Below are 15,024 nucleotides of genomic sequence, written 5' to 3' on the forward strand. Positions count from 1 at the left end.
GTTGTGCGGGCAGGGGGACGGAGCGGAGGCGGTGCAGCAGAGGGAGGGCGCGGGGAGCCCAAGTCTTTGTTTGGAGCACCGATCGGGAAGAGGAGAAGAAGAGGAGAGGGAGAGAGGATGTACAGGTAAGAGAGGCATAGCTCAATGAAGCGAGCATCTGTGTTATAACGTCATTGGGCTAGATCAAGCAAGTCATGTAACCAGCCATGTAACAATTCAAAATCAATTTACCTCCCAAGAAGGAGCTGATCTCGAAGGCACTCGAGAAGACCTGTGTACATTCTTGCCAATTGAAATGCCATTTAAAAAGTTCGAATATTCCATGCAAGCTCTCAATTAATATAAGCTGCATGCAGTAGCTGTTTTGTGTCAACTTTCCAAAATATTTCATAGCAGCTAGGCATGTACATTAAAAGTGGACCACAGACATTGGACATTTAATTCTAGGTAAATGCAAAATTTTTGCTCCACACATGGTTTTGGGGTTCCCAACTTGTTAAAGCATCACATTTGCATCAGATAACCAACATATAGCACATCATTTGCATGCCTGAAAGTACACTTGAGTAACCGTAATTACACGTGACACCAATTACTCTGTTACTTTGTATTAAATTATAATGGAAAATTCCACTAGAGAATTGGAGCCTAATTGCATCTTAATTTGCATAGTTTTGCATATTAATCACATCTCAGATGAATAATAAATTTCAGCAGATTTTTTTAATTTATGCGTAGATACAAAATAAGAAAAAAATAATCTATTGGGGGAAAAATCTGAAACTATTACTTTGGCATTTGCACTGATTCTCTCATTATCCAGCGTCAAAGTAAAGTTACAGTGTGTCACTCATACCGTGGTAACATCTTCATACACATATCTCTCATATTTCTGTGTACAAACCACAATAAGTGAGGTTTTATTCATCAAAAAATGCTGTCCGATAAAAACATTCAATACCATGTCTCAAGTAAAAATACAACACTATTCATGCATAAGTGTTACTGCATTAATGTGCAAGCTGATGTTTGCATATTCATTTCAATTATGCCTTTTTTCATTTATTATTTGCTTTTTGATCACTGCAATCAAGACTATTTTTGTCTTGCAAGTCCAAAATAAAATCCAGATAACAAAGCATGCAAAAGGTTACGAGTGAATAAAACTTTTTCCTCTTTGCTATTTATTATTGAAGGCACTTTGTAATTTGAGTTTCTTCCCACTATAAAATCACAACCTAAAGTTTGTAATCACTCTGACGAAGTAATTAATTGAAATCGGAAACTGCTGCAAGATTTTTATTATTCTGTTCATTCAAGCCACAGATGTAAAAGCATTTCAGACTGACAGAGATAATTACAGTAATACATCTTAGAAAGGTTTCCATATCTGAGAGCAAATCCAATAATGATGAGCTGCAATAGCAATTATTTATCAATAAAAATAGTCACAGAATTTAAAGGGGCGGGTAAATCGTGCAAGTGTCTGTAGTCTTGCTTTTTATGCCTCAACCCTGAATGAATAATCATCATTTTCAAAAGAAAACACAGATAGCAGGAAAATACAAAAGCTTATGACCTGTAATCAGTGGAAACAGCAGGAATTTAATGATGTTTTGCTCTGCTGATCACATTTAAGATTCAGAAACAATAATGTTGTGCACCTGTGAGGTGTGTTTGGGTGATGCCGCTAGTCTCGGAGAGGGGGGCACATTTTAAAGCGGCTTGCCCACCTGTGTCACTCATTTGCATTAAATGATTCAACAGGAACACTTGTCTAACCTGCTCAAATTTCTCCTTATTCAATGGTTTATTCATCATCACTTAGTAAGTATATTATATAGTACATACATGTTTATATTCATGCAGATGGAAGGAAACGGCAAAAAAGAAGCTTGCTAGGTTAAATGAGAAAAAAACAGATAGAGAGACCGGGGCAAGTTGTCCCAAAGGTTTTACTTCAGCTGTGAGTCAAAAGTACAAATATACAAGATGGTTTCAAATGTCAATCAAATTAAAACTCCAGTCTTATCATATTTTTGTAAAGCACACTAGACTGTACTGTGTTCTCAGGACAGGGGCATTAATTGTATTTATTTATTTTATAAATCCAAGGTTGAGGCAAATTTCCCATGTGTTTTAAGATGTTAGAAATGTGTGCATTTTAAAAATATAGAATTATAGTTGACAACGATTTGGTATAATAAAGCAGGCTTTGATAGGTTGTTTAATTGCAGATTCCATTGTGACAATATGCCCCATCAGTTGATAACAGTAGAAATGTTCAGTAGCAATTTTGTAGTTAAGATATATTTAGGTATTTACATTTATTGCTATATCAGCTTCACTGGCTATTACATGGCAGATACAGATTAAACATTCAACAATATAATAAATTCAATATGATAATTCAACTTAGACGAAAAGGGCAAAATTGTATACATCTAATTCTATAAAAGATTCTTTAAATATACTGTACTTGTGACAAAAATTGTAAAAGGTTTTGTGGGTCCATCATACAAAATAAGATAGCATTACTGTAGTCAGGAACTTGTGTCTATGCATAAAATGACAGTGAATAACAGTGAAATAACAGTGAGACAACTTGCCCCGGTGTCTCTAATACTATTCTAAGTGAAGAAAAAAAACAAGTATTGTTGCATTTTCTGATAGTTAAATATTAGGGAACTGATTTCATATATGCACTGAAAATCGCCAAAACACCAGTTGAATCGAAATACAAGCACAGAATGAAGAGAGGAAAACACATAGCGCAACATCTGAACGCAAATACACAGATTTGTAACGACATTCAGACATTTCAAGTGCGCTTTTAGTTTCCAAATAAGTTATATTGTCAAACCTGAGACGATTTAGGAGAACAAAATAGGACATTCTGGCCAAGATTGTGGATATTCAGTTTAAACGAAAACTTGCACTGTATAATTTATAACTTAATCATAATAAATGCTACTTACTTTGTAAGGCCATCCATCAGCATCATCATGCCATCCAACATCTGTGCGTCAAAGGTGGCGCGGGAGCGCGCATGGGAAATATGGGTCTTTGCCTCCATCTACTGGAGAAATGACACAAGTGATGTGAAACCTAAAGTATTATGGGTACAGTGTGGGTTTGTTCCATACGGGTGCCGGAAGCAGCACTGAGGACGGTGCTTCTGTCATTTACGAGTCTTCTTAAAGTGACCAGATTGGCAATGCGCTTTCGTGTTGTAAACGATTCACGTCTCTGGCTGTATTTAGGGAACTTGCATTTTTGACATGTCCTTGGAAGAGGAGTATTGTGTCACTTAAACACGAGACCCACAGCCAACCTTGGTGGCATCAGCGCGTGCGCCTTCATGCCAGCTGCGCGCGACCTCTCCAAAGCGCGCGTGACATCACCTGCGCAGACCGTCTGCTGGCCAGCACTGCATCTTTTATAGGAAAGATGTGGACAGTGACACTAGGACACTGATCATCCTGGCATTACAGTGTTGGGGAGCCCGGATCCCATCACGTGGACCAGGAATAAGTTTATCTCGTTTTTAATTGAACTGTATATTTCAGTGTGGAGTTTGACAGTGGTGTGAAAAGTTGAAACTCCTAAAAATCATAAGCCTAATTTTTTTTAAACCACTATAGACATAAAAACTATTTATAAAAATGACAAAATCATTCAAATGTTAAAATTCAAATGGAAAATATATATTAAAAAAAATTATTTCAGCTAGTTGCCAAAGCAATATTTCTTATTTTCATTTAAACTTACTGAGATATATATATATATATATATATATATATATATATATATATATGTGTGTGTGTGTGTGTGTGTGTGTGTGTGTGTGTGTGTGTACACACACACACACACACACACACACACACAGACATTAAAAAAGTGACAAACACAAAAAAGTAACAAAAATGTAAATGAAAATAGAATAAACCTATTTAAAAATATTAATGAAAAAATATATAATAGTGAATAACAATGATAATGCTGAAATAACACTGGCTTTTTTATGTGGCTGATACATATTTAAAAAAAATAATAATTCCAGCTAATGAGATTTCACAGCAAAAGCTTTCTAGAAATTAAATGAATTCATATTTTGCATGCTGATTACTCCGTTTTAAAAAGGAATGGTCAAATGCATCCTGGCAGTTCAGTTTATTATAAAGCACTAAATTGAGATTATGACAGGAATCTCTCTCCTAGGGACCATGTCCATATGTCTAGTATGCTCTCCAAAGGCAAGTTTGATGAATTGAGAAGTGTGATGTGGTTTCTTGCAAACATTTTTAAGTCATATAAGACCTATAAAACATTGTTTCTGTTTACAGGCTGTTGACACTTGACATTGCCAGAAAGCAGTGTAAAACCCTCGATGACATTATATTTCTGCTGCCTGAGGATGTGTTTGTATTCTCTGACCAGAGCAGTGGGTGTTCATTCCTGTTACGCAGAATCTTTTGAAACCTATAACTTAAAAAAAAAAAAAAAAATCTTTTTTTTAACTTAATGGATTTCTAAGGATAAAGCAGACTTCCAGAAATATTCTCTTTAAAATCGATTAATAATACTCACTGATGTTTGTGCTTTTATTTTCCCTACAAAGTGATGTCACTTCCTTTAGGATTATGTCATTAAGAACTGGCTTTTCTTAAAGAGATATTATCAATAAAAATAAAAAATAAACTAACATGAGGGAAAGTCATATTGGGTATGAATTATGTTCCCAAAATATGCTTGAAATATTTGGTTAGAGGCGAATAGAAAATATACAGAAAATATATATTATAAAAAATTCAAGTAGTTTACAAGGCAACATTTCCCACTTTCATCTAAGGTATTAAAATAAATAAAACTGAAATATAAATTAATAAAAAAAAAATCAAGATGGTCCTCAAAAAAAAAAAAATGAAAGAATTAAATCACAGCACATATTTCTAATACATATTTCTACTAAAATGCATATTTCTACTAAAAATAATGTAAAATGTAAAGCTGGACATGTATTGTGACATTCATCCTATGTAGATTTCAGTGTTATAATCTCATGCTTATGTTTCTTTATCTTTATGCTCAGCTTATGTGACTTAATTGCTACCAGCTTTAGTTTTTTTCAGTCCAAACTATCATGTAGTGGCTGTATGTTTGGCACTCTCGAGTAAATTTTATATACGATTCTTTGAAAGAGTCGCACTCAAAACATAATTAGAAGTCAAACGCCCTTCATTTCATTGCACTTGTAAACTGTCTCTGTGAAAGCACCTCGTGTGACAAATTCTCCTCCTCATAGACACAGATTTTGGTGAGCGTTGACGTAAACTGCACACAGCCATAAGTCTGACTGATGAATGCCAGCACAGCTTCAAATGATCTTAAATGTACTTAATGGATTTCTCCCTTATGACAGACATTTGTTTTCTGCAGTGCTTTGATGGATATATAGATGCTAATAGGTTCGCTCTCAGCTGTTTGTATACTCCTCTCTCTCTCATGTTTAAAAACATCTTTCCATCTGTCACATTAGCACGTTCTACTCGGCTGTCGTTCAGCTAGAGTGCTGTTTCTAAGTTAACTTTGTGAAAGTGTCATAATTCAGATCAGTCTAGTGTGGGTCTGATGTCACACATTTTTTCACACCTGTCTTTTTTCTGTTGTGGGATTAGAGTTCTGACACCCTTTGAAGTTTTTTTTATTTAATTTTATGTATGATGATATATGACATTTCCCGGTTTTTCCCTTGCATTGCAATACGATGCACCTACAGATTGAGGATAATTGTCAAAATAATAAATCAATACTTAACTTTTTTCTTCCACACATTCTCATCAGGTGCAATGCAACAAATTTCCTGAAAAAAAAAAAAAATCCAGAAATTTGTCAGAACGATGAAATATCTTGTTGCTGTTGCGATAAATTATAAATTATAACAAAAATGTAATGCATATTACTATGTAGAACATATATTTTTGTAGTTAAGCTCTGTTTTAACATTTTTCAACTATCAATTTGAGTCATTTATTTTAAGTGAATCAGTCAAACTGGTTAAAAAAAGGATCTGAATTTTAATATCTTTGAGAATTGTGAATGTAAAAATTTTTTTTACAAAAAAAAAAGTCAGAATTGCAAGATATCAACTATTTTTGCAATTCTGATACAATTTTGACTTTTTTCTCTGAATTCTGAGTTTACATCTCACAATTGTATTCCACCACAGAATAAAAAAATTTAATTGCAACTTTTTATCTCATAATTCTGACCTTTTTACTTCACAGGTGAGAGTTTATTTCTGTGAGAAAAATTGTGAGAAAAAAGTCAGAATTGTGAGATAATAGATTGCAATTACCTTTTTTAATAGTCTATATGCTGTGGCCGAAAAAGGCTTCCATACTATCAAGTGTTTCACGAAAAAAGGTACATTAAAAAGGTATTTTCTGGTCTCCAAGGAAATATTGAATGCTTATAATAATGTGTTTTGTTTGTTGATGGTTTTATCGTGAGTTCACTGCTGGCGCTGATCCAGAGTGGATGGTGACCCAGATAGGACACAGGAAACAACTGACTGGAGTAAAATAAAATATAATAACACACAAGGCCCCTCACAATTCACTTCACCAGACTAAAACGAAGACCTTGTTTTCACTTTATGTTTATGTGATTTGATCACAGATGGTCAGGTGAGAAACATCAATGTTTACAGCTGTTAGTAATGCCACTCAAATGAGTCTCTTATGATTGGATTTCAAAGGGCGGGTCTCTGAGCGTCTCTTAACACAGTTTAAAACCCATGTTGTGGTGCAGTGGTTGACTGACAGGTGAGTGGGTGCTACAATATCCCTTCACACACTCTGACTACAAATGTGATTTAAGTGATCAGATCATATGTTTTGGATCCAGTCCTGCATTTCCTGTACTGTAGCACTGACCACTTGTGAATCACTCCATGTTTATCCAGCAAATCACCTTTACAAGTAACAGATTGTGTTGGAGCTCCGATGGGTCCAGGAACCATTGGATAATTAAATAAAACTGAATTTATTCTTCCTTGTCATTTTTATTTTATTATGGTATTTTTATTGTTGTTGTGTTGAGAAAAAAAGTTATTAGTCAAAGTTCAGTTGAAATTATGACATTGTATTGCATAAAGTTATAATTAAGTTTCACAGCCAAATTGTTTATAATGTGGACAACATTTAATTATCATCACTGTAATGCAATGAGAAAGATCTGTCAGGATGCAATGATTTTCCTTTTTTTATTAAAAATCTGTGTAAAATAAACTTATACAATGAGATGAGATGAGTTTAAAAAAAAATCATTACATTAAGTAGAGACTAAGCAGAGACTGAAATTAAACTGATATCTCAACAAAACTTTTTTTTTTCAGATCAAGCAGACCATAAATGAGATTCTAACATTTCCAACAAGATAAACAACCACAATTAATTATGATATTTGTTCCATTTAGATCATAGAGAACCACAGATGGTTGTTGAGACCAATTATCACCTAATTTAGATATTAAAATAAATCCTTTGTTAAACTGACAGGAAGACGTTCTCACCCATGCGCGGATGTCATCCTATTTCTGTGGAAAACTCTTTTATGGCATGACACTGTTTATACATTCATGGTTTTTCAGGGAGTCATCAAATTATCATTGACTGAAATTCATTAAATCATTTAGAAATATGGCTGTGGGATTATTATAATTTTTGCAGGCAGTAATGGATTGTTCTGTTCAATTTGCGTGGGTGTTTTGTCACGTGTGTGCAAATAAGTCATAATATGATTAACAGTGTATATCATACCTCCTATTTCAATTGAAATAAATATGTTAATACCATATTAGGCAATTAATCACGCTGGCTTCATCTACAAGTGACCTGAACAAAAGAAAATAAAAGCATTAATGTGCTTTACAAAGCTATTTTGCACTCCTCGTGGATAAGGGACTCTGCTGCTATTATTAATCTGTTTATTGTACTAAACATTAACTCATATTTATGTTGTGTTATATTGATGTTGCCAAATAAGGCGGATAAATTCATCTCTGTACTGTATGTTTGCTTCTGCTTTTAAAGTCAACATGAAATGCAGCTCAAATTTTGCAAATGCAGCCATTTTACTTCTGTAATCTGACGTATTTTAAAGTGACAGGATAGGCAAGACATTGGACAGGACTTTATTTTAACTAAGGAGAAGGATGTGTATTGATAAAGTAAAGAGGTCCACGTTCAATGTATCACAAACAAATGAGATTAAGATTTACTAGTCCAAAAGATGTAATAATTTATTTACCCAATATCCAGGAAAGGAATATGGGTATCTAGGTGACAAATAACCATTATTTTCCATAACAGTTAACAATACTGTATTGGGTACAGCACACACACACACACACACACAGAGAGAGAGAGAGAGAGAGAGACTCCCGCTTATCATCAGTGTGTGATAAAGTCCTTTGGGAGAAAACGGTAATTGACAGCCATCTCCATCTCTCTCAAACTCTAAATGCAGCATACATCCTCTAAGTAAACACAATATTTTTTATCCTGGGAGGCAAAAATTCATTAGTAAGCTGAGCTTTTATTACTCAGTGCTGAGGGCACTTCTTATTGCAGTCATGCCTGTTGCAGCACTTTGCTTCATTTGACAAGAGACTAAATTAAACAAATAACATGGCCAGAATTACAGCTGACCCAATAATGGATCTGAACTAATAAAATACTGCAGCTGCACAAGTCATGAGGGTCTGAACTCACTTCACAGTGTAGTAATGATTACTAGTTTAGTGTGTCCACACTGATTATTGTTCAAATAAAACCAGTCTCTGCGTTCATCATATTTCTGAAATAATCCCTTGGAAGGCACCTAGAGCTTTACCTCACCTACTTTCACTTGTGTAACAGGTTTTTTTTTATGTTACTTTCTCCTTAATGATCTGAACGAAGGCAAACTTTGAATTATGGTGCGTCACCAGGTTTTTTATAGTTAACGAAAACTAAAACCATAAAAATGTTGTTACTTGAAAATCAACTAAATAAGTAATAAATTAATTGATTAATACAATATAATATAAAAAATACAGACAAATAAACATGACAGAAACACTGATTTAAGGTTTAATTTGCTTGTAGTTCATGAAGAACATTTCGAAAGCTTTCCACACATACATCACCATCAGGATGTCTCATGGATGCCAACTTCCACGCCTCCTCAAACGTCTCCTCAGCAACTCCGAGAACCACTTTTTTAAATATCTGTGCAATCTATGAGTGATATACAATATATTTTTAGTCCAGCTGTAATAATTGTTTGGACAGCTTAAAACCCTGTTAAAGGCATATCTAATGCCATTTCATGCATTCTGACATATTTACGTTGTTAAAGAGTTGGATTCTCATGCTAAACATGACCAAAGTCTCACAAAAATCAGGTGGATGTATGACGGAGTATTTCTGTGCCAAATACACTCCTTCAGAGTTCGTATAAGTTTAAGAACTTTTGTTTTTTCAGAGTATGGCACTGTGTATGATGTCATAAAAGGCGGGATTCCTTATATGGGCACTTCTGTATCTGTCTTTTATAAATCTGATAAAATTGAAGACTCTGTGGAGATATGAAGGATGCAATACTACTCTAAGTTTAACTAAGTTTAACATGAGATTGGCAGAAACTGTGTGTGTTATGTCATAATGCAACATCACTAAACTCACCTCATCTTTCGTGCGAGGACTAAAAAACTCTTTTTCATGGACTCCATGGAGGGAATGCAGAGGGGGGTGCAGCAGATCATGTGCTGTTGCTTCATCTCCATAGTTTGTCCTGTCACTGATGCGTTTGATACGTGGAGCAGGTAGATCAGTCCGTACTGATGGGACTCCGTATGTGTGATCATCTGTTGATGGGAATCAATCAGAAAAACTCTACAACTCTCTTCTTCTAGTTTTGCATTTTTAACCCTGTAAATCCTGACGTATTATTATTATTATATTTTTTTTTATGGAGCAGTTCATATAACTACGACAGTTTTAGTGCCACGTTGAAGAAAAAAAACATCTATGATTACGAGATTAAAGTATATTAAAGATTAATATTTTGACTTTATTCTCGTAATTTCGATTTTAAATCTCGAAATATTACAACTTTAATTTTGTAATCTTAGATTTTTTTTTTTTATGTGACACTAAAACGCTGTCGTATATAACTCTATGATATATATATATATATATATATATATATATAAATCGGTGCAAATTGCCTAAAAAGTAAGATGAAATTCTGATGTTTGTTATTTGATTTCACAGCAGAAAGACAAGTGAAGCACGAGCTGAAGGTGGACGGTTGTACAAAAGTTTATTCTAAACTATCAATCAGATGACAGAAGTCATGTAGTAGATTGTTTATTAACAGGTTAAAACGTTTTGAGCATATTGATAATTTAGAGGCTTCAGAAATTTCAAATATGATACATTAGGCTTTAAAAGTTAATCAACACACCTTGAAAAAAAAATGCATGGAGGTCATTTAAGCTTTGTGTAGCTTGAATACTTGGGCAGTTTAAGAGGATTCAAAGGTTTTGTGTGAGACTCACCTGCAGGGGAAAATCCACCCACAACAGCATTTATGAGAGAAGACGAGGTGAAGAAGTTGTTCTGCACTGTTCTGGGCCTGGGCAGGGTTTTTGGAGTCTTCCTGGTGCTTCCCACCTCAACACGTTCCAGATCTTCAGGTCTAATCAAAGGCTTCACGGCGCTGGATTCTTGGAGGTCTGTGCGTTGCATGTTGGCCGGGGCTGTCCGAGCCATACGCTCTACAAGACACAAGAGATAAATTAACATCTGGCACACACTTATTCTCCTGTTTCATTGCCTTGGTTGGGATTTCAAATAGTATAAACCTAGAACCAAACCAATTAGCTCAGAGACTAATCAAAACATTGATTTGAAGTAAAACAGTATTTGAAAAAAACATAAAATGCCAAAAGACTATGTAATTGAATTCTTATGAGGTTTTGTTAGATCTGACATGTCTCTGTGAGCAAGTACACTTGAATTCACCTTCTGTGAGAATTTTCTGCTCCACCCTGTTGATGGGCATCTTGTCTTTCCAATTAAGAAAATTGGAAAACTCCATGAAGTCGATAAGTCCATTGTTATCAACATCACAGTAATCCATGAGGTCATCAAGCACCGGGTCACTGATGATCATATTAAACTGGTGGCAGACTTCCTTCAGATCCTCTCTACTGATTTTCCCTTGACCCTTCTGCAAAACAAAACAGACAGTTACAACAAGTAATAGGTAAAACTTGTTGAAAAATGAGAAATCAATTCTGGATTTTTTTGCTTTTTAATTTTTCAGCATACTATTCTTTTTAAATCAATCGCTAAACATGCTGAAATTCTGATAGCTTGTAATGTAAATCAATGGGACCTTTACAACAGTGCAGTAGACCACTCACATAAACATCAGTTGTCATTATACATACTCAATAATACTGCATATCTCAGTAAGATGATACTTAAATGCTTAGTTTTATGATAAAGCTCTGTAGTTTCAAAACATATAATGCAATGCAATGATGACTGAGAAATAAATTAATGTTCCTCAAAAGCCTGATGATCATATGTCTTAATAATCTAGTAAATCTTAAGTTGCTAAAGTCCATCCTGAAATATTACTAACAACTTGAAAGATATTCATGTTTACTTTAAAAAAAGCATTAAAGATTTCACAGCAAAAAGATGCAGAAACCCTGACCTGAAGGTAAATATTTTATACTAAAAGGCCTTTTACTTGCTAAAAAAAGCACAAGACATACCATCAGAGAAAACTGGTAATCGCTTTTCAGCATACTTTCCTTTAGAAATGAATGTGTAACTATGGCAGTGTTGTATGGTTTTTTGGTGAGGTCTCCCCTTGCTGACTACATCAATACAATTGAAGCAATGAGAACAGCTTCTGACCTTGTCATAGTATCTGAATGCTTCAAGTAATGAGCTGAAGTTCTGGTAGTTGGACTTCTTGAGGTGCTGGCGAACAGCGCTGACCAGGGCTCGCTGTCGGTCTTTGCCTTTCAGGGACTCACCAGGTGGAGTTTGATGCAGCAGGTCACCTACACCTGAGGAGAAACAAGAAGAACTACAAATGGATGAATTTCTCAAAACCAGTCAAGAACACACCTCAAAAAATATGCTTAACTGTAATGAAAATAGGCTTCATTTTCTTTACTTAAAATACAATGAATATTTTTGAGTTTTGTTTGAGCCTGACTATAGGAATGTCCAAATTGAAGTTTCCCAACAATGTCTTTCACACCAAGCAAGAATAAACCATATCCTCTGCAATACTGGCCGCCAATTCATTTCTGACATATCAAACTCAGAACGTGACAGGCGGTTTTAATTACCAAAGCTGTCAGGTTTCATCAAGACTCCAAATGTGTGATCACGGGGAACGTTAAATGTCTCTGCAATTCTAGAAATTCATGCACAGACAGAAAAGATTATTAACACACTGGCAGAAACTGTGAAATGTCATTCGTATTTAACAAAAATGCTCTTAACCATGACTTACGGATCGTGTACTTTGCCTGCTTGTGGCTGAGTCTTCTCTCTGAAGTCGTCGCAGCGTTTCGAAACTAATTTTGCGCTGTTGTGCCTTAAGACATGAAGTCATGATTAATTGTTCATTTCTGATCATTTTGTCATTCACATTACCATATTAGTTGTCATTAGGAGCTTATTTTGAAAATTTTAAACAAAATATGGATTTTCATTATAAACTGAATATTGAAAATTGCAGACATTCATAATATCTGTCAAAATAGTAAAAAAAAAATGACAATGCTGTTACTTTCTGGAGGTATAATTTTATCCCAAAATACATTCATTTAGCTATAAAAGACTATGCAATTCATTGCTAATTTTCTCTAACCCTTGCGCTGGGATTGAGAGTGGGGCGAATGACCCAATACTCGCCTACATGCTATGAGTGTATAGATAGATGGATAAAAATGTATATAACTACTGTACATTTAAAATTGTTTTCCAATTGAAAATATTATAAAATGTTATATATTTCTGTGATGCAAAGCTGATTTTTTTAGCATCAGTACTCCATTCTTTAGCATCACATGATCCTTCAGAAATCATTCAATCAGATTTTTTCTTTTTTTTTCTGAAATCACCTTAATCAATGCTAATAAATTACTGTATGTTCAGATCTTCAGTTATAAACTAAATGTACATTAAGTTCAGGTGCATGTGTCTTAATTAGTCTACATTAGCGAGTCAGAGGGCCACTGCAGAGATCTGGAGATGGTTCTCCCATCATTGTAATGAGGCGTAGGGACACCAAACCTTCTGTCTCTCCCATAGTGACTGCAATTATACTTCCTGTCCACACGCTCTCCTGCAACAACAGAGAGACAAACGCAGTCAAAAACTGTCTATCTGTGTTTTCTGAAAATGAGCACAAGAGAAAAAGACTGTAGCTTCCAAATTTTCCAAAGAAAATTGCAAAGTTATAAACAGTTTAACCAAAGACTTTGACCCCGACATGGGCTGCATTTTAACTGACCTACAAAGTAGGATCCGTGTGAGCGAACATAGAGCTGATGTCCCTCGTCCGCTTCCTTTTTCACCTGATGTGTGGTTTTGGGTGGATTGATGATCTCACCACCGTTAGATACTGCATTTAAAATAATTCACAGATTCACAGTTTCTTTTGATTATAGAGTCATTATTATGCTACTGAAGTTTTCGATATTATTCTTACACCGGAGTGCTGTGACACCAAAAGTGGTTTTCTCAGGATCGAGCCAGCTTGGTAAACCAGTGCTTTGAACTTGTGACCTCCCAAGAGGAGCTTTCTGATTGGTGGCATAATTGATTTCTTGAAGCTGACGCAGCCTCTCTAGGAAGCGTGTTTTTGGTGCAGGATTGATCACTGATCCAGCCTGAAAATACATGCATGCAGTGAACAAACAACATTTTTTTATTTTTTTATTCTATATATTACATTTGGAATTACAAAAGAATAATCTATAACTAAAGTTCCCAACGTGCTTTTAATTAAAGAAGAAGATAAAAAGTCTAAAAAAGGCTTGGCATTCTTTTTTTTCTTTTTTTGAATGAAATATGAACTGAACAAATGATGACTGGTTTTGTGTGATTCACCTACAAGTTAAAACATCAAGCAATAAGAACGAATACACTCACTAAAACAATTTTTGTTATTGTGACTGTCTTACATTAATGGATGATTTAGTATTCACACCATGGACCAGTGTGCTGCCAATATCAGGATCATTTGCTTTTCCATGGAAGACCCTAACTGTCCCAACAGGAGGCCGAGCAGAAAGGACAAACTTCTTCACCACAGGTGGAGTCACAATCTGTTAAAAACAAATAAATAAAAGTTTATACAATGCAATGCCTGTCAAACGTTTGGTTTTGTTTAAAAAATAATAATAATAATGATAAATAACAATAATAATAAAGTTATATGCACAAGTACGCAACACTGTTTGGTACAACAATGTACTGTTAAAAAAAAAAAAAAAAAACATATATTGACCCACCCCTGGTGTAATTTCCTGCAGACAAGTCTTAGTTGTGTCACCAGCTGGAATGAGCTTTCCTGCCTTTCAATGGAAATTATTATACATTAAATATAAGTAGATTCATATTTGTTGCATAATACATGTAAAAGATCAAAACCGCCTCTGAAGAATAATTAACGTTAGTCATACCGCGAGGATGTTTGGAGACGTGTCTCTGCGTCTCCAGGTGGATGAATTCCGCTCTATAAGACTCATGCCTACACACTACTAATGCAGAATTAAATTACAACCAAATAACCATCTAAACAATAACCAACTTTACAACAGCGAGCCTAATTAGAAAGTTTTACAAACATGTAGCAGTGTTTGTTTACCTTCCGTTACCTGACAACGCGCGAGGAACCGCGGTGTCAAGTTGATAATGACGTCAGACGTCCACC

The 15,024-nt window shown here is 34.9% G+C and overlaps 1 protein-coding gene across 3 annotated transcripts in view; it reads right to left on the reverse strand.

The window, feature by feature from the left end:
- Nucleotides 1-9,114: 9,114 nt before the first annotated feature.
- Nucleotides 9,115-15,024, reverse strand: part of LOC132103740 (EF-hand domain-containing family member B-like) — a 17,160-nt gene continuing 11,250 nt past the window's right edge. The window contains exons 2-15 of one of the 3 annotated variants that reach the window (XM_059508831.1): nucleotides 14,959-15,023; nucleotides 14,774-14,848; nucleotides 14,603-14,665; nucleotides 14,273-14,416; nucleotides 13,798-13,978; nucleotides 13,600-13,710; nucleotides 13,302-13,431; nucleotides 12,595-12,678; nucleotides 12,428-12,495; nucleotides 11,985-12,139; nucleotides 11,076-11,283; nucleotides 10,610-10,828; nucleotides 9,732-9,913; nucleotides 9,115-9,284 (exon numbers count right to left, since the gene is read on the reverse strand). In XM_059508831.1, coding sequence (XP_059364814.1) covers nucleotides 9,138-9,284; nucleotides 9,732-9,913; nucleotides 10,610-10,828; nucleotides 11,076-11,283; nucleotides 11,985-12,139; nucleotides 12,428-12,495; nucleotides 12,595-12,678; nucleotides 13,302-13,431; nucleotides 13,600-13,710; nucleotides 13,798-13,978; nucleotides 14,273-14,416; nucleotides 14,603-14,665; nucleotides 14,774-14,839 — 1,758 coding nt within the window. In that variant the 5' untranslated portion in view covers nucleotides 14,840-14,848; nucleotides 14,959-15,023 and the 3' untranslated portion in view covers nucleotides 9,115-9,137. Of the gene's footprint in view, nucleotides 9,285-9,731; nucleotides 9,914-10,609; nucleotides 10,829-11,075; nucleotides 11,284-11,984; nucleotides 12,140-12,427; nucleotides 12,496-12,594; nucleotides 12,679-13,301; nucleotides 13,432-13,599; nucleotides 13,711-13,797; nucleotides 13,979-14,272; nucleotides 14,417-14,602; nucleotides 14,666-14,773; nucleotides 14,920-14,958; nucleotide 15,024 lie in introns of those variants that run through there. The other 2 variants (XM_059508830.1, XM_059508828.1) reach the window with 2 other exon arrangements.

Source organism: Carassius carassius, chromosome 24 (genome assembly GCF_963082965.1).
Source record: "Carassius carassius chromosome 24, fCarCar2.1, whole genome shotgun sequence".
In the NCBI taxonomy this organism is placed as follows: domain Eukaryota; kingdom Metazoa; phylum Chordata; class Actinopteri; order Cypriniformes; family Cyprinidae; genus Carassius; species Carassius carassius.